The following is a 17,230-nucleotide window of genomic DNA, read 5'->3' on the forward strand; positions in this document are numbered from 1 at the left end:
CTGGGGTGGATCATTCTTTTAGTCTACTGTTGAATTCAAGAATAGACTTTCTTGAAAAATGTATGAAAGGGGCTCCTGGCTAGCACATTTGGTAGAGCATGCAGCTCTTGATCTTGGGGTCATGAGCTCAAGCCCCACATTGGGTATAGAGTTTGCTTTAAAATAAATAAAATAGGGGTGCGTGGGTGGCTGAGCCTGTTAAGCATCTGCCTTAGATTCAGGTCATGATCCTGGAGTCCTGGGATTAAGCCCGCTTTGGGCTCCCTGCTCAGTAGGGAGCCTGCTTCTCCCTCTCCCTCTGCCCCCTCCCTACTCATGCTCTCTCTTCCTATCTCTCTCTCAAATAAATAAAGTCTTAGATAAATAAATATTTACTGAATAAAGAAATATTTATTTATTGAATAAATAAATAAATACATAAAACAGGAGTGCCTGGATGGTTCATTTGGTGCGTCTGACCCTTGATCTCAGCTCAGGTCTTTATCTCAGGGTGGTGAGTTTAAGTCTTGCATTGGGCTCCATACTGGACATGGAGCCTACTTAAGAATAAATAAAAATAAATAAATAAAATAGAACTCAATTTTATTTTATTTATTTTTTACAGGGGTGGGGAGGGGCAGAGAGAGAGAGAATCTTTTTTTTTAAGATTTTATTTACTTATTTGGCACAGAGAGACACAGAAAGAAAGGGAACACAAGCACGGGGGAGTGGGAGAGGGAAAAGCAGGCTTCCCACTGAGCAGGGAGCCCAATACAGGGCTTGATCCCAGGAGTCTGGGACATGACCTGAGTCAAAGGCAGAGCTTAACGAATGAGCCACCCAGGCGCCCTGAGGGAGAAAAGAAATCTTAAACAGGCTCCAAGCACAGCACGGAGGCCAACACAGGGCTCATTCTCACAACCCTGAGATCATGACCTGAGCCGAAATCAAGAGTCGATTGCTAAAAAAAAAAAAAAAAAAGTGGGATGCTTAACAGACCCAGCGACCCAGGAGCTGCCAAATAAATAAAGTTCAGATTCTTTAAAAAAAAAAAAAAAATCATTCCAAACTTCTTTGCCTTTCAAGAATACACTAACAAGACTTTTTTTTACTGAACTCCACTTGTCTTCAATACTCAAATGCCTTTAGAGATCCCTGATTTTTTCCCCAACAATAGCTAGGATTTACTGAGGGCTAAGAAACTGCTAAACACTCTGCATAATCCTCCTAAGTTCCCTAAGCAATAGGTACCACTTAGGGAGTGTGTTAGAAAAGTAAAGGATCGGGACACCTGGGTGGCTCAGTGGGTTAAGCCTCTGCATTCGGCTCAGGTCCTGATCCAGGTCCTGATCTCAGGGTCCTGGGATCCATCCCCGCATCAGGCTCTCTGCTCTGCGGGGAGCCTGATTCCCCCTCCCCCTCTGCCTGCCTCTCTGCCTACTTGTGATGTCTCTCTGTCAAATAAATTAAAAAAAAAATGTTTAAAAAAAAGAGAGAGAGAAAAGTGAAGGATCTTGGTACAAAGCCCTGGACATGAACCAGAGCCTGTTTTTCAGTGTTATGATTTCATTCATTCGTTCATTCATTCAACACATGTTTATGAAGCATCCCTGTACTGGTGTCTGTGTTAGATACCAGTGGTACAGCCTTAAAGAACTCAGACTCAGAATCCCAGTCTAAAAAGGGCGCCGGGGGCGCCTGGGTGGCTCAGTGGGTTGAAGCCTCTGCCTTCGGCTCAGGTCATGATCCCAGGGTCCCGGGATCAAGCCCCGCATCGGGCTCTCTGCTCAGCGGGGAGCTTGCTTCCTCCTCTCTCTCTCTGCCTGCCTCTCTGCCTACTTGTAATCTCTGCCTGTCAAATAAATAAATAAATCTTTAAAAAAAATAAAAAATAAAAATAAAAAGGGCGCCGGGGTGGCTCAGTTCAGCATCTGTCTTTGGCTCAGGTCATGATCCCAGGATCCCTGGGATTGAGCCCGGACTGAGTCCTATGGGGCTCTCTGCTCAGTGAGGCGTCTGCTTCTCTCTCTCCCCCGTCCCTCCCCCTACTGGTGCTCTCTCTCACTGTCTCTCTCTCAGAAAAACAAACAAACAAGAAAACACCTCAGGCTCCCAATCCCAGTTTAACAGAGATCAACAATAAACAAGTGAAGAAACACACAAGATAAATACAATGTGTGAAGAGAGCTGTTCTGTACATGACACCATGTACAGCATAGTGTAACAGAGGCTTATTTTAGATGTGGTTGGCAGGGAAGTTTTTTTGAGGTGACATTCAAGCTGAGATAGAAGAATGAAGAAGCTATAACTGTGGAAAGTTGGGGGCGGGGTGGGGGGGGGGGAGGAAAGCACTCCAAGGCTGAGTAAACAGCAAGTCCAAGTACCCTGAAGCAAAAAGCATCCAGACAAAGTAACCTGATAAATCCTAAGAACAAGTGGATGTTGTCAGGCAACTAGACAGATAAGACTTGGTTGGGGAGCCTGGCTGGGTCAGTCAGTAGAGCATGCAACTCTTGATCTCTGGGTTGTGAGTTCAATACCCATGTTGGGGGTAGAGTTTACGTAATGGAAAAAAAAAAAGACTGGGAAAGCAGACAGGGGTCACATCAGATTAGAACTTGGAAAGTTAAATTTTATTTAACTTTATATAATTTTTTATAATTCTTATAATTTTTAAATAATTTTATAATTTTTATATTAAATTTTTAAATAATTTTATAAATTTAAAATTTTTATAATTTTTAACTTTATATAAATTTTATATAAACTTGGTAAGTTTAAATTTTATTCTAGGAGCAATGGGAAGCCACTGCAGGGCTTTTAAATAAGAGAAGAAAATGACATCTGAATTATGGTTTTGTTTTGTTTTTTTTTAAAGATTTTATTTATTTATTTGACAGAGAGAGATCACAAGTAGTCAGAGAGAGTGGGAAGCAGGTTCCCCGCTGAGCAGAGAGCCTGATGCGGGGCTCAATCCCAGGACCCTGGGATCATGACCCGAGCCAAAGGCAGAGGCTTAACCACTGAGCCACCCAGGAGCCCCTGAATTATGGTTTTTTAAAAAAGATTTATTTATAGGGGCGCCTGGATGGCTCAGTGGGTTAAGGCCTCTGCCTTTGGCTCAGGCCATGATCCAAAGATCCTGGGATCGAGCCCCACATTGGGCTCTCTGCTCAGCACGGGGCCTGCTTCCTCCTCTCTGCCTGCCTCTCTGCCTACCTGTGATCTCTGTATGTCAAGTAAACAAATAAAATCTTAAAAAAAAAAAAAAGATTTATTTATATACAGGGTGCCTGGGTGGCTCCCTGCTCAGTGGGGAGTCTGCTTATCCCTCTCCCTCTGCCCCTTCCCCCCATGCTTTCTCACAAGGGCACTTTCTCTCTCTCAAATAAATAAATAAATAAAATATTTAAAAAAAAATTTTATTTATTTATGGGGGGAGGGGCAGAGTGAGAGGGAAAGAGAAAATCTTGAGCAGACTCTCCACTAAGCAGCGAGTCCATGAGGTGCTGATCCTGTGACCCTGAGATTATGATCAGAGTGGAAATCAAGAGTGGGAAACTGAACCAACTGAGCCATGCAGGCACCCCTGAATTATATTTCTTAAAGGATCACCCTAGGTGCCGTACAGAAAATGGATTAGAGAGCACCCAGAAAGACAGCAAGATGACAAATTAAAATGTGGTTGCAGTAATTTAGCTGAGAGATGGAGGTAAAAAAGATTAGGTTATAGTGGTAGAGATGGAGAGAGGTAAATAGATTCATGATATACTTAGTAGGTAGAACCGAGTTCTGGATTTTATGAAGAGGATAAATCCTTGTTGTTTTTAACTAGGTGATGCTATTTAGTATGCTGGGGAAGATTGTGGGGAAGAACAGGTTAGGCTTTTTCTTTTTAAGATTTTATTTATTTATTTGACACAGAGAGAGAGAGATCACAAATGGGCAAAGAGGCAAGCAGAGAGAGAGAGGGAGAAGCAGGCTCCCCGCTGAGCAGAGAGTCCAATGCGGGGCTCAATCCCAGGACTCTGAGATCATGATCCAAGCTGAAGGCAGAGGCTTAACCCACTGAGCCACCCAGGCGCCCTAACAGGTTAGGTTGATAAAATCAACAGGTCCAGTTTAGATATACTGTATCTGATATGGCAGGGAGACCTCCAAGTGGAGAGGTCTAAGAAGTAGTTAAATATATGACATAGGAACTCAGAGGACAGACCTTCCCTACTATGGAATTATACATTTAAAGATTATTAACATTTAGGTGGTATTTGGTCTTGAAGAGATTATCTACATAAGGAGAGAACAGTTAGTTCTTAAAGAGTGTCTAGAAATGAGCTCTGAAATATCTCAGCATTTAGAAGTGCTATAAGGGAGGAGTCAGTGACGACGGAGAGGGATATCTGAAACAGGAGAAAAATCATCAGTGTGGTGTCACACAGGCCAGTGAGAAAAGTGTTTCATGAAAGACAAAGGGCCATCCATGTGGAAGATCACTAACAGGTAAAAAGAGTTAATTATAGAGAAGTGTTTATTGAATTCTGCAACATGTGGATCACTGTCATCCCTGGCAAGGCATCTTTTAAGAGAAGGGTGGACAGGGGCGCCTGGGTGACTCAGTGGGTTAAGCCTCTGCCTTCGGCTCGGGTCATGATCTCAAGCTCCTGGGATCGAGTCCCACATTGGGCTCTCTGCTCAGCGGGGAGCCTGCTCCCTCCTCTCTCTCTGCCTGTCTCCCTGCCTAATTGTGATATCTCTCTGTCAAATAAATAAGTAAAATCTTAAATAAATAAATAAATAAAAAGAGAGAAAGAAGGGTGGACAGATTAGGGTGGATTTAAGAGGAAATTGAGGTGAGGAAATGGAGACCTCTAGTGTAGACAACTTGTTTTAGTTTTCTTGTAAAGAAGAATGAAGGGGTGCCTGGGTGGCTCAGTGGGTTAAAGCCTCTGCCTTCGACTCAGGTCATGATCCTAGGGTCCTGGGTTTGAGCCCCCATTGGGCTCTCTGCTTAGTGGGGAGCCTGCTTCCTCCTCTCTCTCTGCCTGCCTCTCTGCCTACTTGTGATCTCTCTCTGTCAAATAAATAAATAAAATCTTTTAAAAAAGAGAATGAAGAAATGAGATGAAAGGATAAAAGTTTTGTTTATTTTGAAGATGGTTGTGTCTTGTCTCAGTAGAAGTAACTGATGATACAGCAAGGAAAAATCCTTGAGAAGACATTCGGGAGATGGGTATCCACAGCACTAGAGGAGGGGTCTGCCTTTTGATAGGGGCGAAGACACATCTTTCGTGGTATCAGGAAGAAAGACAGAGAGGATGGGTACGAATACAAGCAGGCTTGAGGCTTTCCATCTAGATGAGAGTGTTCCTCTCTGATGATTTGTATTTTCTCAAAGAAAATAGGAAAATTAGTTATGGTGAAGTGAGAGAAGAAGGTGTAAGAGTTTGAAGAGAGAAAGCATGAAATACACTATCTCTGGAAGTAGGGAAGTGGGAAAGTGAATTTACTAGTGAGATTCAGTAAGATTGCCAGAAAAGTCTAATGCCCTTTTGAGGCTTGTGGTCAAGAATTTAAAGTGAAAGCCTCAGCTCTTTTAAAGAAAGTGAATTGTTGGGTCCACTTAGAATTGGGGTTTTACCAAGTGAGTACAATGGAGAAAGAGAAAAACAAGAATTGTATTTGTGAGCAATCATAACATCTAAGCCTGGTGACAGATGTTATGAATATAAGAATGTGAAAGTGAAAAAGTAATACATTTAATGAACCGAAGGTTTTGAGGACGTCAAAAAAATCAGAGTTACTATTGTTCAGACAGTTGAGATGCTTAAAAGGAGATCTTAGAGACGGTATAGTTACTAGCAATAACAAACACCGGATAACTATGAGAAGGGTTAGGTGGATACTATAGGATGGAAGGGAAGATTGTTGGAAGTGAAGAATTAACAGAATATCCGGCAGTCATCCAAATAGATGTTGAATGATGAGCAGAAGTAGAGACGGAAAGGAAGACAAAGAGCCATGAGCTAGTATTAATAAAGGAAGGAATGATCCATCAAAAGGTCCATGAATGACAGTAACTTGGAAGGGTATTAAGGGACATGGCTGGGGTACTTCAAAGTTAGAGGGTTTTTTTGTTTGTTTTTTTGTTTTGTTTTTTTAGCCAATGGTGTTTTTTTGTGTGTTTTGGGTTTTTTTTTAGATTTTTATTTATTTATTTGACAGACAGGGATTACAAGCAGGCAGAGAGGCAGGCAGAGAGAGGAGAGAGGAGGAAGCAGGCTCCCCGCTGAGCAGAGAGCCAGATGCGGGGCTCGATCCCAGGAAGCTGGGATCATGACGTGAGCCGAAGGCAGAGGCTTTAACCCACTGAGCCACCCAGGTGCCCCCAAAGTTAGAGTTTGAAGTAAGAAGGATACTGTCCATTGTTTGATTCCATATAGATATTTTAACATTGTAATTTTAAAGTACCTTAATCTGTTCACAAAGTATTGAGTGCTAGTTGATTATTTTATTTTATTTATTTGAGAGAGAGAGGGAGAGAAAGCACAAGCAGGGGGAAGGACAGAGGGAGAGGGTGAGGTAGAAGCACACTCCCCGCCCAGCAGGGAGCCCAACGCGGGGCTCGATCCTAGGACTCTTGTGATCATGACCCAAGTCGAATGCAGATGCCCCAGTACTAGTGGAATTAAAGAAAATGTTATATTCCTCCTGTGATTTGTGTTTGTAAATTACTAGTCTATACACACGCATGGACACAATTAAAACTTTTCTTTTTGAACAAAGAGTGCACTAATTTAAGCCTATTTCGAAGTTTATATTGCTAAAACAAACCTGTACTCCAGTGAGGTTCCAAAATGAAATCAGTAAGACTGTGTGTGAAATCGGTAAGATTTTATTTCTCTAATTTAATTGGCCCAGCACAAGGTAGAGTAGGTAGTAAGCACAAGTAATTTATGCTTTTGAACCGGAGAACATCTGTTCTTTTCGGGCAAGAATACCGGCAGGCAGCTCTTGGGGGGTAATCAAGAGAAGAAAAGGGTCCTCTAACATCTCTCCCCAGGAGCTGATAGGGCCCTGGCTATCAGGGAAAATTGCTCTGGCGAACCCATTCAAATTTCTCACAGCAAATCACAGTGGCCTACAGCCAACTCCTTTTCCGCTCATTGGCCAACTGGAAACTTCAGCCCCTCCCCCCATGCCTCCCTCCTCTCATCCGGAAGCCAATCGGAAAGATTAGCGCTCCGTAATTTAGTGTCATCAAGTACCGTACTTGCAATTGGCTATTGGAGCTACCGATCGAGAAGTAGGCGGGGCCATACCAGCTGGTCTATATAAGAGGAGGACAAAGGCGGCGCGCCGCCTGTGTCATCCGCCATCTTGTGCGAAGCAAGGTGGCCTCCACGTTCCCTGAGCGTCTTCTCCGCTTCTGCCTCGACCGCCCCTTGATCACAGACATGTCTCGGGACCGGTTCCGGAGCCGTGGCGGTGGCGGTGGCGGCTTCCACCGGCGCGGAGGAGGCGGCGGCCGCGGCGGCCTCCACGACTTCCGCTCCCCGCCACCCGGCATGGGCCTCAATCAGAACCGCGGACCCATGGGGCCCGGCCCGGGCCAGGGTGGTCCCAAGCCCCCGATCCCGCCACCGCCTCCGCATCAGCAACAGCAGCAGCCACCGCCGCAACAGCCGCCACCACAGCAGCCGCCGCCGCTTCAGCCGCCACCGCATCAGCCGCCGCATCAGCAGCCGCCGCCGCCACAGGACTCGTCCAAGCCCGTCGTTCCTCAGGGACCCGGCCCAGCTCCCGGAGTGGGCAGCGCTCCGCCGGCCTCCGGCTCGGCACCGCCTGCCACTCCTCCGACTTCCGGGGCCCCTACGGGGCCGGGCCCCACCCCGACCCCACCGCCCGCTGTCACCTCGGCGCCCCCCGGGGCTCCCCCGCCCGCGCCGCCGAGCAGCGGGGTCCCCACCACCCCGCCTCAGACCGGGGGCCCGCCGCCTCCACCCACAGGGGTCCCGGGCCCCGGGCCTAAGCAGGGCCCAGGACCCGGAGGCCCGAAAGGCGGCAAAATGCCAGGCGGGCCGAAGCCCGGTGGTGGCCCGGGCCTAAGCACTCCTGGCGGCCACCCCAAGCCGCCGCACCGAGGCGGCGGGGAGCCCCGCGGAGGTCGGCAGCACCACCCGCCCTACCACCAGCAGCATCACCAGGGGCCCCCGCCTGGCGGGCCAGGCGGCCGCAGCGAGGAGAAGATCTCCGACTCAGAGGTGAGTGTCTCCCGGAGCTACGCGTCGGTCTCTCTAAGATGGCGGCGGCCCCCTCCTCTTTCCCTTCCCGGCCTCCATTTTGTCGGAGACCGGAAGGCGCGTGCGCGCGGGCGGCGAAGGGCGGGGCCGCTGCCAGAGCGAGGGGCGGAAGGCGTGGGTCCTCTTCCTGGCCCCGGGCTAGACTCCCGGCTGGCTGAGGACCGAGGGTGGGTGGCCTGAGGAGGCAGCGATGAGGAGCTGTGCTGGGCCCTGTTAAAACTAGAGGATCTTGGGGACGTAGTAGGACGTGAAATGCAGGGTTGGCCAGGTCGGGGGAGACCTTAAAAGCGCAGGCACAAAGGTACGGGTGATAGGATTTTCATCACATCCTTTTTTTCACTTATTAGTTGATGGCCATTTTAACTTAATGTGTGCTACGATTTAGATTTGCCAGGAATATTTAACATATACATCTGATGTTGATTGTGTAGAGTCGAGTTTGGAGAGGGCTGTGGGTCTATTCTCGAGTGTTCGGGATGGTTTGGGTTAGTCGATGTTTAGACAGTTAATACGTTGGAAATCCCTCGGATACGGAATCTTGACTTTGACTTTAAATAGAACAGAAAAGCAACCCGGTTGGTGGTATTACCCAGTCTGGGAACAGCGAACGTTATTACTGGATTTTTCTACTTGCTAAGGTCACTGGTTTCTGAAAATTTCCTTCCTTTTTCATTAGGGATTTAAAGCCAACTTGTCTCTCTTGAGGAGGCCTGGAGAGAAAACTTACACTCAGCGTTGTCGGTTGTTTGTTGGGAATCTACCTGCTGATATCACAGAGGATGAATTCAAAAGACTTTTCGCTAAATATGGAGAACCAGGAGAAGTTTTTATCAATAAAGGCAAAGGATTTGGGTTTATTAAACTTGTGAGTTTTTTTTTCTCTTTTTAATGTGGATTTAGAGGGGTTTTCCTTTGTATTTTGCTACTGCAAACTCTAGTGTTCAAGCCAACAGCAGTAAGTTGGTCTTTAAAATTTTCACTGTTTTTTTATAAAAAGGGTGCAACTGTTGTATTATGAATAATTGTTGGTACTAAGAAAAGAGAGGAGTGGGTGGGTAAGACCTTTACCTACCCTGGGTGGTGTCAGGGAGAGCTGCCTGTGGATCTTGAGCTGAGCTGGAGAAAGGGAATGGGAGTTAAGCTTTTGACAGTTTTAGAGTGGGTGTTAACTGATGTTGAAGTTATATTAACATGAGTATGTCTGATACTTTCAGGAATCTAGGGCATTGGCTGAAATTGCCAAAGCTGAACTTGATGATACACCCATGAGAGGTAGACAGCTTCGGGTTCGTTTTGCCACACATGCTGCTGCCCTCTCCGTTCGAAATCTTTCACCTTATGTTTCCAATGAACTGTTGGAAGAAGCCTTTAGCCAATTTGGTCCTATTGAAAGGGCTGTTGTAATTGTGGATGATCGTGGGAGATCTACAGGGAAAGGCATTGTTGAATTTGCTTCTAAACCAGCAGCAAGAAAAGCCTTTGAAAGATGCAGTGAAGGTGTTTTCTTACTGACAACGTAAGTTCATATGCTTATACTAATTTTTATTTATTAACTTGGATGAAGAAGTTGGGATAAAACTGAAAGCAGTTAAGATGGAACCATTTCTATTACTAGAACTCCTCGTCCAGTCATTGTGGAACCACTTGAACAATTAGATGATGAAGATGGCCTTCCTGAAAAACTTGCACAGAAGAATCCAATGTATCAAAAGTAAGATTGATTTAATCTGAGCAATTTTAAATTGCAAATGAGAACTTTTAGTAATTTTTCAGTTTGGCTTAGAGAATGAGAAATTCTTTGAAATGCATGTGCTTGATAGAAATACAGGGATCAGGAGGTTTAGAGGTTTTGAAGCAGAGATAGTCAAATGCTTAATGTTTGTTGCTGAGATAGGTATGTTTTATATGCAGTTTTGTTTGGCCTTTGAACAACTGCATGATGAATACCTATCTTTTTAAGGATTAAAAAAATAGTCCTTGAGGGATGCCTGGGTGGCTCAGTTGGTTAAGCTGCTGCCTTTGGCTCAGGTCATGATCCCGGTGTTCTGGGATCGAGTCCCGCATCGGGCTCCTTGTCCAGCAGGGAGCCTGCTTCTCTCTCTGCCTCTGCCTGCCACTCTGCCTGCTTGTGTTCTCTCTCTGACAAATAAATAAAATCTTAAAAAAAAAAAAAGTCCTTGAATAGGAATTTGGTTAGAGGAAATAAAATTAGGAAATGAGGAAGGTGGTATTTATCTCCCAGGATTTATTGTCCTGGGATCTGTTATTTATTACTTTGTGAAGATTTATTAGCACAGCAGGTTACGTGTGGGGTGGTGGTGGGTGGGGGTAGAAGGAGAGAATCTTAAGTAGACTTCTGCTGAGGCAGGGCTCACTCTCATGGCCTGAGCCAAAATCAAGAGTCAGAATGAGCCAGCCAGCTTCCCCTGGAACATGGCCATTTTTACATGAGCCAGGGGGGGCCATTGCCTTTTGGGATTTCTTACATGTGATAGGCCAGGGGGGACATCTGTGTTTTTAGGGCAATCGGGTAGTATCTCTTGTGTGTGTCCACAAACTGGTTCATGTTTAAATACTGTCAGGGAGAGAGAAACGCCTCCTCGTTTTGCCCAGCATGGCACATTTGAGTATGAATATTCTCAGCGATGGAAATCCCTGGATGAAATGGAAAAACAGCAAAGGGAACAAGTTGAAAAAAACATGAAAGATGCAAAAGACAAATTGGAAAGTGAAATGGAAGATGCCTATCATGAGCATCAGGCGAATCTTTTGCGTCAAGGTAAAAGACCCTTCTGTGTAAATTTCACTGATAGGATCAGCTGGTTTTTGAAATTTTTTTATAGTCCCATTGAAGTGAATTCAAAACAATTTTCTAATGTTCAGATCTGATGAGACGCCAGGAAGAATTAAGACGCATGGAAGAACTTCACAATCAAGAGATGCAGAAACGTAAAGAAATGCAACTAAGGTAAAATTTTGTTAAGCCTTTGCTTCTGGATTAACATTTCGAGGAAAAGATGGGCCTAAATTTTGCGGGCAAGTCTAATGGACTACAGAGAGGTTACATACTGTGTCAGTGTTGGTTTAACACAAAGTTGGAGTAGAATGTAAGGTTTTGATTGATGACGTCTGGTTTCTTTGCCAGAATGCTTCTAAGTCTATTCTACACTCCACGCTTTCATGTGTGTTTGCTGTAATCTAGACTTCGTAAAGCTCTGAGGCACATTACTAGCTTTCTTTAAATTGGCTTTTAAAAGATGTGTATGACACTTTAGTTTATATGCTTGATGAATATTTCCAGGCAAGAAGAAGAACGACGTAGAAGGGAAGAAGAGATGATGATTCGTCAGCGTGAAATGGAAGAACAAATGAGACGCCAAAGAGAGGAAAGTTATAGCCGGATGGGCTACATGGATCCAGTAAGTAAAATTCTTTTGAAATGTAATTGGAGTTGTCTGCAAAACTTGGAGGTACCTAAAATGAAACTTTACTCAAATGATGACATTTTACTTCACGGCCGTTCTTTATACAAGTGTGTTATTATGATTAATACACTTTTAAGTTTTATTTTCTTTGCTGGGCCTAAAGATTTCACTGGTTGGGAAGAAGCCTTACAGGTTTTCTGATAATTGAGTTCTCAACATTTGGTTCAGAATATTGGTTTTACGTGTAGTCTTAACCTATTTTTAAGTTTTGGAAATTTTTTAGGTGTAGTACAGGTGTATGAAAGGGTTTATTTTTACTTATTTTTCTTGCAGAGAGAAAGAGACATGAGAATGGGTGGTGGAGGAGCAATGAACATGGGAGGTAAGCAGAAAATCAAATTAGCAATACCATTAGAGGGCAGTGTCCTGGTTGAGTCGTAACCAGCATTTTTGTTTCCTAGATCCCTATGGTTCAGGAGGCCAGAAATTTCCACCTCTAGGTGGTGGAGGTGGCATAGGTTATGAAGCTAATCCTGGAGTCCCACCAGCAACCATGAGTGGTTCCATGATGGGAAGCGACATGGTAATGTATCCTGTATGACGTAGTACGAAGGAAATTCTCATTTTTCACAACTTACGTGTGTGTGTTTTGTTTTTTGTTTTTTGTTTTTTTTTCTTTTTTAAGTAGGTAACTGGACCTCTTTTTAGTTCCCTTATCATGTAAATCATAATATCGAGGAGTACTTTGGCAACATAGAAGAATTCAGTGTGTGGTAACCTAAACAGAAATGGTTGCCAACAAGAAGTCAATGCTGTCAGTAGTATGTTGGAGTTCTCTTTGGCAATAAGTAGACATAGGTGCTTTCTATTATATTGCTTGTGTACTTTGCACTCTAGCGCATGGCAAATTCAAATTCTAAATGTTAGATGATGTACCTGATTATTCTACATCCAAGTGAGAGTAATCAAATGGCAAACTGTCATTCATTAAGCTGATATTTGCCATAAGTATGAATCAGACTTGTAGTTTAGTTTTAGGCATGTTCTAGTGATGTGTAGGACTTTGATTTATATTTGGTGTGGTTTCTACCCATGAAAAGGGAGTTGTTCACTGTTTTGACTCGTCGTTTCCCACTTGTTGGGCCTGTCAATAGGTGCACCTTCTAAAATAAACTGACATCTCTATTTTGCTACAGGATAGCAAAAATCATTGACAGTTTTAAGCATACTAGTTGTATGCATTTGATCTGAACCTTCTTGATGCTTTCATATTTTAACTGTACAGATAGCCTGTCAGGATGCTTTAGAACCACCAAGTGAGTTGGTCTGAGTGGCTGTGTTAAGGCTTTACAAATCATAGGAAAATTGAATATTGGATTTAGAGGTGGGTTTAGAGAAGAGTGCATTTTCACAACTGAACTGAATCTGATTGGTTCACCTGCAAACTTTCGGCAAAGGAGGGAAGCTTCAGCACGAAGCTCATTAGATTCATTTTACGTATAGGAGTATAAGGATTTAGTATGGGGCCTAGTCTATTTAAAATCTACATAAGGTTTTTTGAGAATTAGAATCATAAATACTTGGTTGGGTTAAAACATAGTGTTACTAGCTTTCTTTAAATTAAATTTTAAAAATACTGTGGGTAACATTTTGGTTTATATGCTTTTCTGAAAGGTAGATTGTAGGTCTGTATCAGATTTGTAAAACTAATTTGACGTGATGTTCCCACAATTGAGGTTCTTTGTATGTCCCTTGTAACAAGTAGGGTTTTAAGATGATGTAATAACATAATCGTGAAACCCAAAAATTTTCTTAGAGCTTTTGAGATACACAGCATAATGTGCTAAAACCCTGAAATTTTTAGGATTTTGAGAAATAGTTTAGAGGGTTGAGGTTTAGTTTTTTAAGTAGTTCTATAGTATTTAGTGGGAAACCTATTGGAAATATGTATAGGAACAGTTAAATCCTGATGCTCCCCCCCTGCATTTTTGGAGTGATGCTCTCAGTAATTTATTTTGAATGGAATTTGAAAGATAGTTGAGGCTTCTGTGCTTTGCATATCTATAGGGTTTTTCTGTTTGGGGAATATAGGTTTCTCAGATTAGAAGTACTTAAAACTATGTGGAATCATGAAATCCTGCTTTATTGCAGTTACTTGAGCTTGGTGTTTAGGTTGTTTGAGAGAAAGCCAAAACGTGGAATCATAGCTAACCAGTGGACTTTCAAAGACCTGAAGAAAAAGCTGGGCCGGTATGGGGGTGGGCTGTATATTCAATCAATTTGCAGCAATACAGACTACTGTGAACATAATTGTCTCTGGTTACGTAGTGATGGTTCTGAAGGTGGTATACCTGTGAGAATATGGCAACACTTTTTAATGAAGTTACTGTGCCGGTTAAGTGACTAAATCTGTTAGTCTTTTATGCTTTTTCTTTTTGTAGTCTGGTAGCATTTTATTAAAACTTTGAACCTTTAAAGATTTCTGCAAGTTAGCAGATGTGTCTTAAGATCTTGAAAAGCACAAGGTTTCTTATGCAGCTCATGCCACTAACTGGTGAGTAGGTCTTTGTCACTTCATTGAGTGCATTGAATCTGTCTGGTTGGGCTTGTTAGGCTTACTTGGAAAATAAATTTCCTGTTCAGACCTTGAAAGTGAGAAGTTTGCAAGCTTTTCCAGTGGGTTAATCTGATGTGAAATTTCTTAAAACTCATTTTGGAATGGGTTTTCACATCTGCACTAATTCTTAAATTTTTTAGCACTACAGGGAAGACCTATTCTTTGAAACAGGTGTATGAGAATGGCTCAAGTGGGAACATACCACAAGGCATGTATTATCGTAAACTAATTTTCAAATTACCCTTTTTTCCTTTCTATGTTCCCGGTACCTGTGGATCGACTCATTGGTGATTGTATCGACGAACGTTGACTACGGAACCTTCTAAAATATTTACTTAACACACATGGACATCAACTACATATAATGAACTGTTAATTTACTGTTCCAATAGCGTACTGAGCGCTTTGGGCAGGGAGGTGCGGGACCTGTGGGTGGACAGGGTCCTAGAGGAATGGGGCCTGGAACTCCAGCAGGATATGGTAGAGGGAGAGAAGAGTATGAAGGCCCAAACAAAAAGCCCCGATTTTAGATGTGATACCTAGGTTTTCATTCCAGTTTGTTTTTGTCTTTTCTTGTTTAGATACCAATCTTTTAAATTCTTGCATTTTAGTAAGAAAGCTACCTTTTTATGGATGTTAGCAGTTTATTGACCTAATATTTGTAAATGGTCTGTTTGGGCAGGTAAAATTATGTAATGCAGTGTTTCAAACGGGAATTTTTTTTCTTTTTATTTCCTTTTTTTTTTAACTGTATAATGTCCCTCAAGTTATGGCAGTGTACCTTGTGCCACTGAATTTCCAAAGTGTACCAATTTTTTTTTTACTGTGCTTCAAATAAATAGAAAAAATAGTTATAATATTGATCTTCAACTTTGCCATTCATGCTTCTATGCACATTAGGCTAGGTATTCCACTTTGAAAGCATGAGCGTGTCTAGGCCTTCAAATGGCACCTGCCATTTCTGGGAAATGTATCTGTAGGCTAAGTATTGCTTTCTACAAACAAGTACCCCCTTGTTTTAAAAAGAAGAAATGCATATTGAAGTAGTTTCATGATTTGATTTGTTTGGCATTATAGGAAGCAAGCTGGTGCTAAGTATTTTTAAATGGTTATGTAAGCAAGCTGAACTGTAAATCTTCCTTCGGGAATGTGTATTAAGATGATGGAATGGGTGAAAGACTATTGGTAGGGAGAGAAAGTGGGTATGACTAAATGGATCTTTATGGCCCTATGATCTATCCTTTCCTTGAAAGTTTCTGAAGAAAAAGTGGAAAGATCATTCTGTTGCATTTCTCCATTCTTGTTTTTAAAAGAACAAGTCCCAAGCCCTACATATGGCTTGTATTGAACTTTCACATTTGAATTAAAGATTGTTAAACATGAAGCCTTTTCATGTATTACTTCAAGTGATTTATGAAGATGGGGTTTAGTCTGAAAAATGCAACTGGAAAGTAAGAAGCGTAGTAACCATAAAGTAGCTTTAGCTATGTATGCATTTGTACTCTGTAACTTTTACATCTCCTTGTGCTACTGCTGGTGGGCAAAATCTGTAGGACTGTAACAATCTACTTGTTCTCTTGTCTAAGAACTAGTGGTGACTGTTAATGACAAATAGGGTTGCAGATAACCATTCCTATTGTAAAATATTTGTTAACCTGTTTTTCCATAGTTTACTTTTGATGTAGCACTAATTCTGGAGAGAGTTGCTTATGCTACACAGTACAAATAGCCCTTCTTCCCACCATAAAGTTTTGGAGTGTTTCGATGGTGTTGTCAGTTGATTGTCAACTTCATTGAATCTCCTTCCATTAGGAAAGACATTTTGACTTTTATTAAAGTAGATCGTTACTGTTGTCTGTTAGTACAACGGGAACTTGTTTTCCCAGTGCATATATGTTAGCAGAGGAACAGTTTCCTAAAAGTAGGTAAAGTAATTGAACGGTTTGGCTTGTTCTTAGTTACGTTTCCATTCAAATTTGTACATTACAGAGCTCTCACTATGGAATGTGTCTTCCTCTTTTTCACCTCTGTTCTTGGTGCTAATTGGCAAAAGTAAAATTCTAAATCAAATCTTGGTTAAAATGCTGAAGTTTAGTATTGTGCCTGAGTACAAAGGGAAACCTATTGTTGAAACAGTTGAGCACTTTCTGCATAGGAAACTGGATAATACTAAAAGTAAAACACTAGTGGAATATAATTATAGGCGTGTCACCCAGTTCTGCTTGTGTGACTGACAGGTACATGGTGTGCTAATTAAGGAAGAGAGTTTCCTTAGAAAATCATCATTTCTTCATCAAGACACTTGGAAATGGGTAGTAGTTCTACCACTGTTCTATCAATAAGGAAGTTTTGTCCTAAGTCATCAATTGGTGATATGTATGAGGTTATCTGTATGGAAACAAGGGTGTGGATTTGAAAGGAATCCATTACAATCTGATTGAATTGTATGGTAGGGACTCCACTAATGATAAAATAAGGGGTGTTCATGGGACACCCACAGAGGGTGAACTTGAATGTGTGTGGGCGGGGGCTGGTGGGGAAGTGGGAAATCTGCCTATAAAATTAATGTTTCAGTTTATTTTTCAGATTACATGCCTTTCTTTATAAGGGATGCTGGCACAGACCCCTAAAATAAGCTTTTGTTAGTACTGTACCTTTGAAGAGTGGTGAAGGATGCTAATGGATAATCTCCTGAAAGTTGTGGCTTTGATAGCCTTACTGTGGGCTGTAGAATTGCTAAACATTGTTTAGCAAGTAATGTTGCCTAGTTCCAACTAAGTTTTGCCTTTCATCACTGAAACAGCAGTGTACCAAGGGTTGTAAGCTACTCAAATAGACTTTCAATAAGTCTTGGAATGCATATGATAGTTTTTAGACTAATGTGAATTTAAATCATCTTAAAAAGGAAT

At 42.5% G+C, this 17,230-nt stretch overlaps 1 protein-coding gene across 5 annotated transcripts in view; it reads left to right on the forward strand.

The window, feature by feature from the left end:
- Nucleotides 1-7,325: 7,325 nt before the first annotated feature.
- Nucleotides 7,326-17,230, forward strand: part of SFPQ (splicing factor proline and glutamine rich) — a 45,843-nt gene continuing 35,938 nt past the window's right edge. For 4 of the 5 annotated variants that reach the window (XR_013966789.1, XR_013966790.1, XR_013966791.1 and 1 more), the window contains exons 1-9: nt 7,326-8,240; nt 8,956-9,144; nt 9,494-9,795; nt 9,895-9,990; nt 10,862-11,058; nt 11,163-11,247; nt 11,581-11,698; nt 12,038-12,086; nt 12,166-12,287. Coding sequence is in view for 2 of the 5 variants with exons in the window: in XM_080802907.1 (XP_080659033.1) it covers nt 7,434-8,240; nt 8,956-9,144; nt 9,494-9,795; nt 9,895-9,990; nt 10,862-11,058; nt 11,163-11,247; nt 11,581-11,698; nt 12,038-12,086; nt 12,166-12,287 (1,965 nt within the window). In the remaining 3 variants the exon portion in view is untranslated. Of the gene's footprint in view, nt 8,241-8,955; nt 9,145-9,493; nt 9,796-9,894; nt 9,991-10,861; nt 11,059-11,162; nt 11,248-11,580; nt 11,699-12,037; nt 12,087-12,165; nt 12,288-14,713; nt 15,179-17,230 lie in introns of those variants that run through there. The other variant, XM_080802906.1, reaches the window with a different exon arrangement.

The sequence above is a fragment of the Martes martes genome (genome assembly GCF_963455335.1).
Source record: "Martes martes genome assembly, chromosome: 4".
NCBI lineage: Eukaryota > Metazoa > Chordata > Mammalia > Carnivora > Mustelidae > Martes > Martes martes.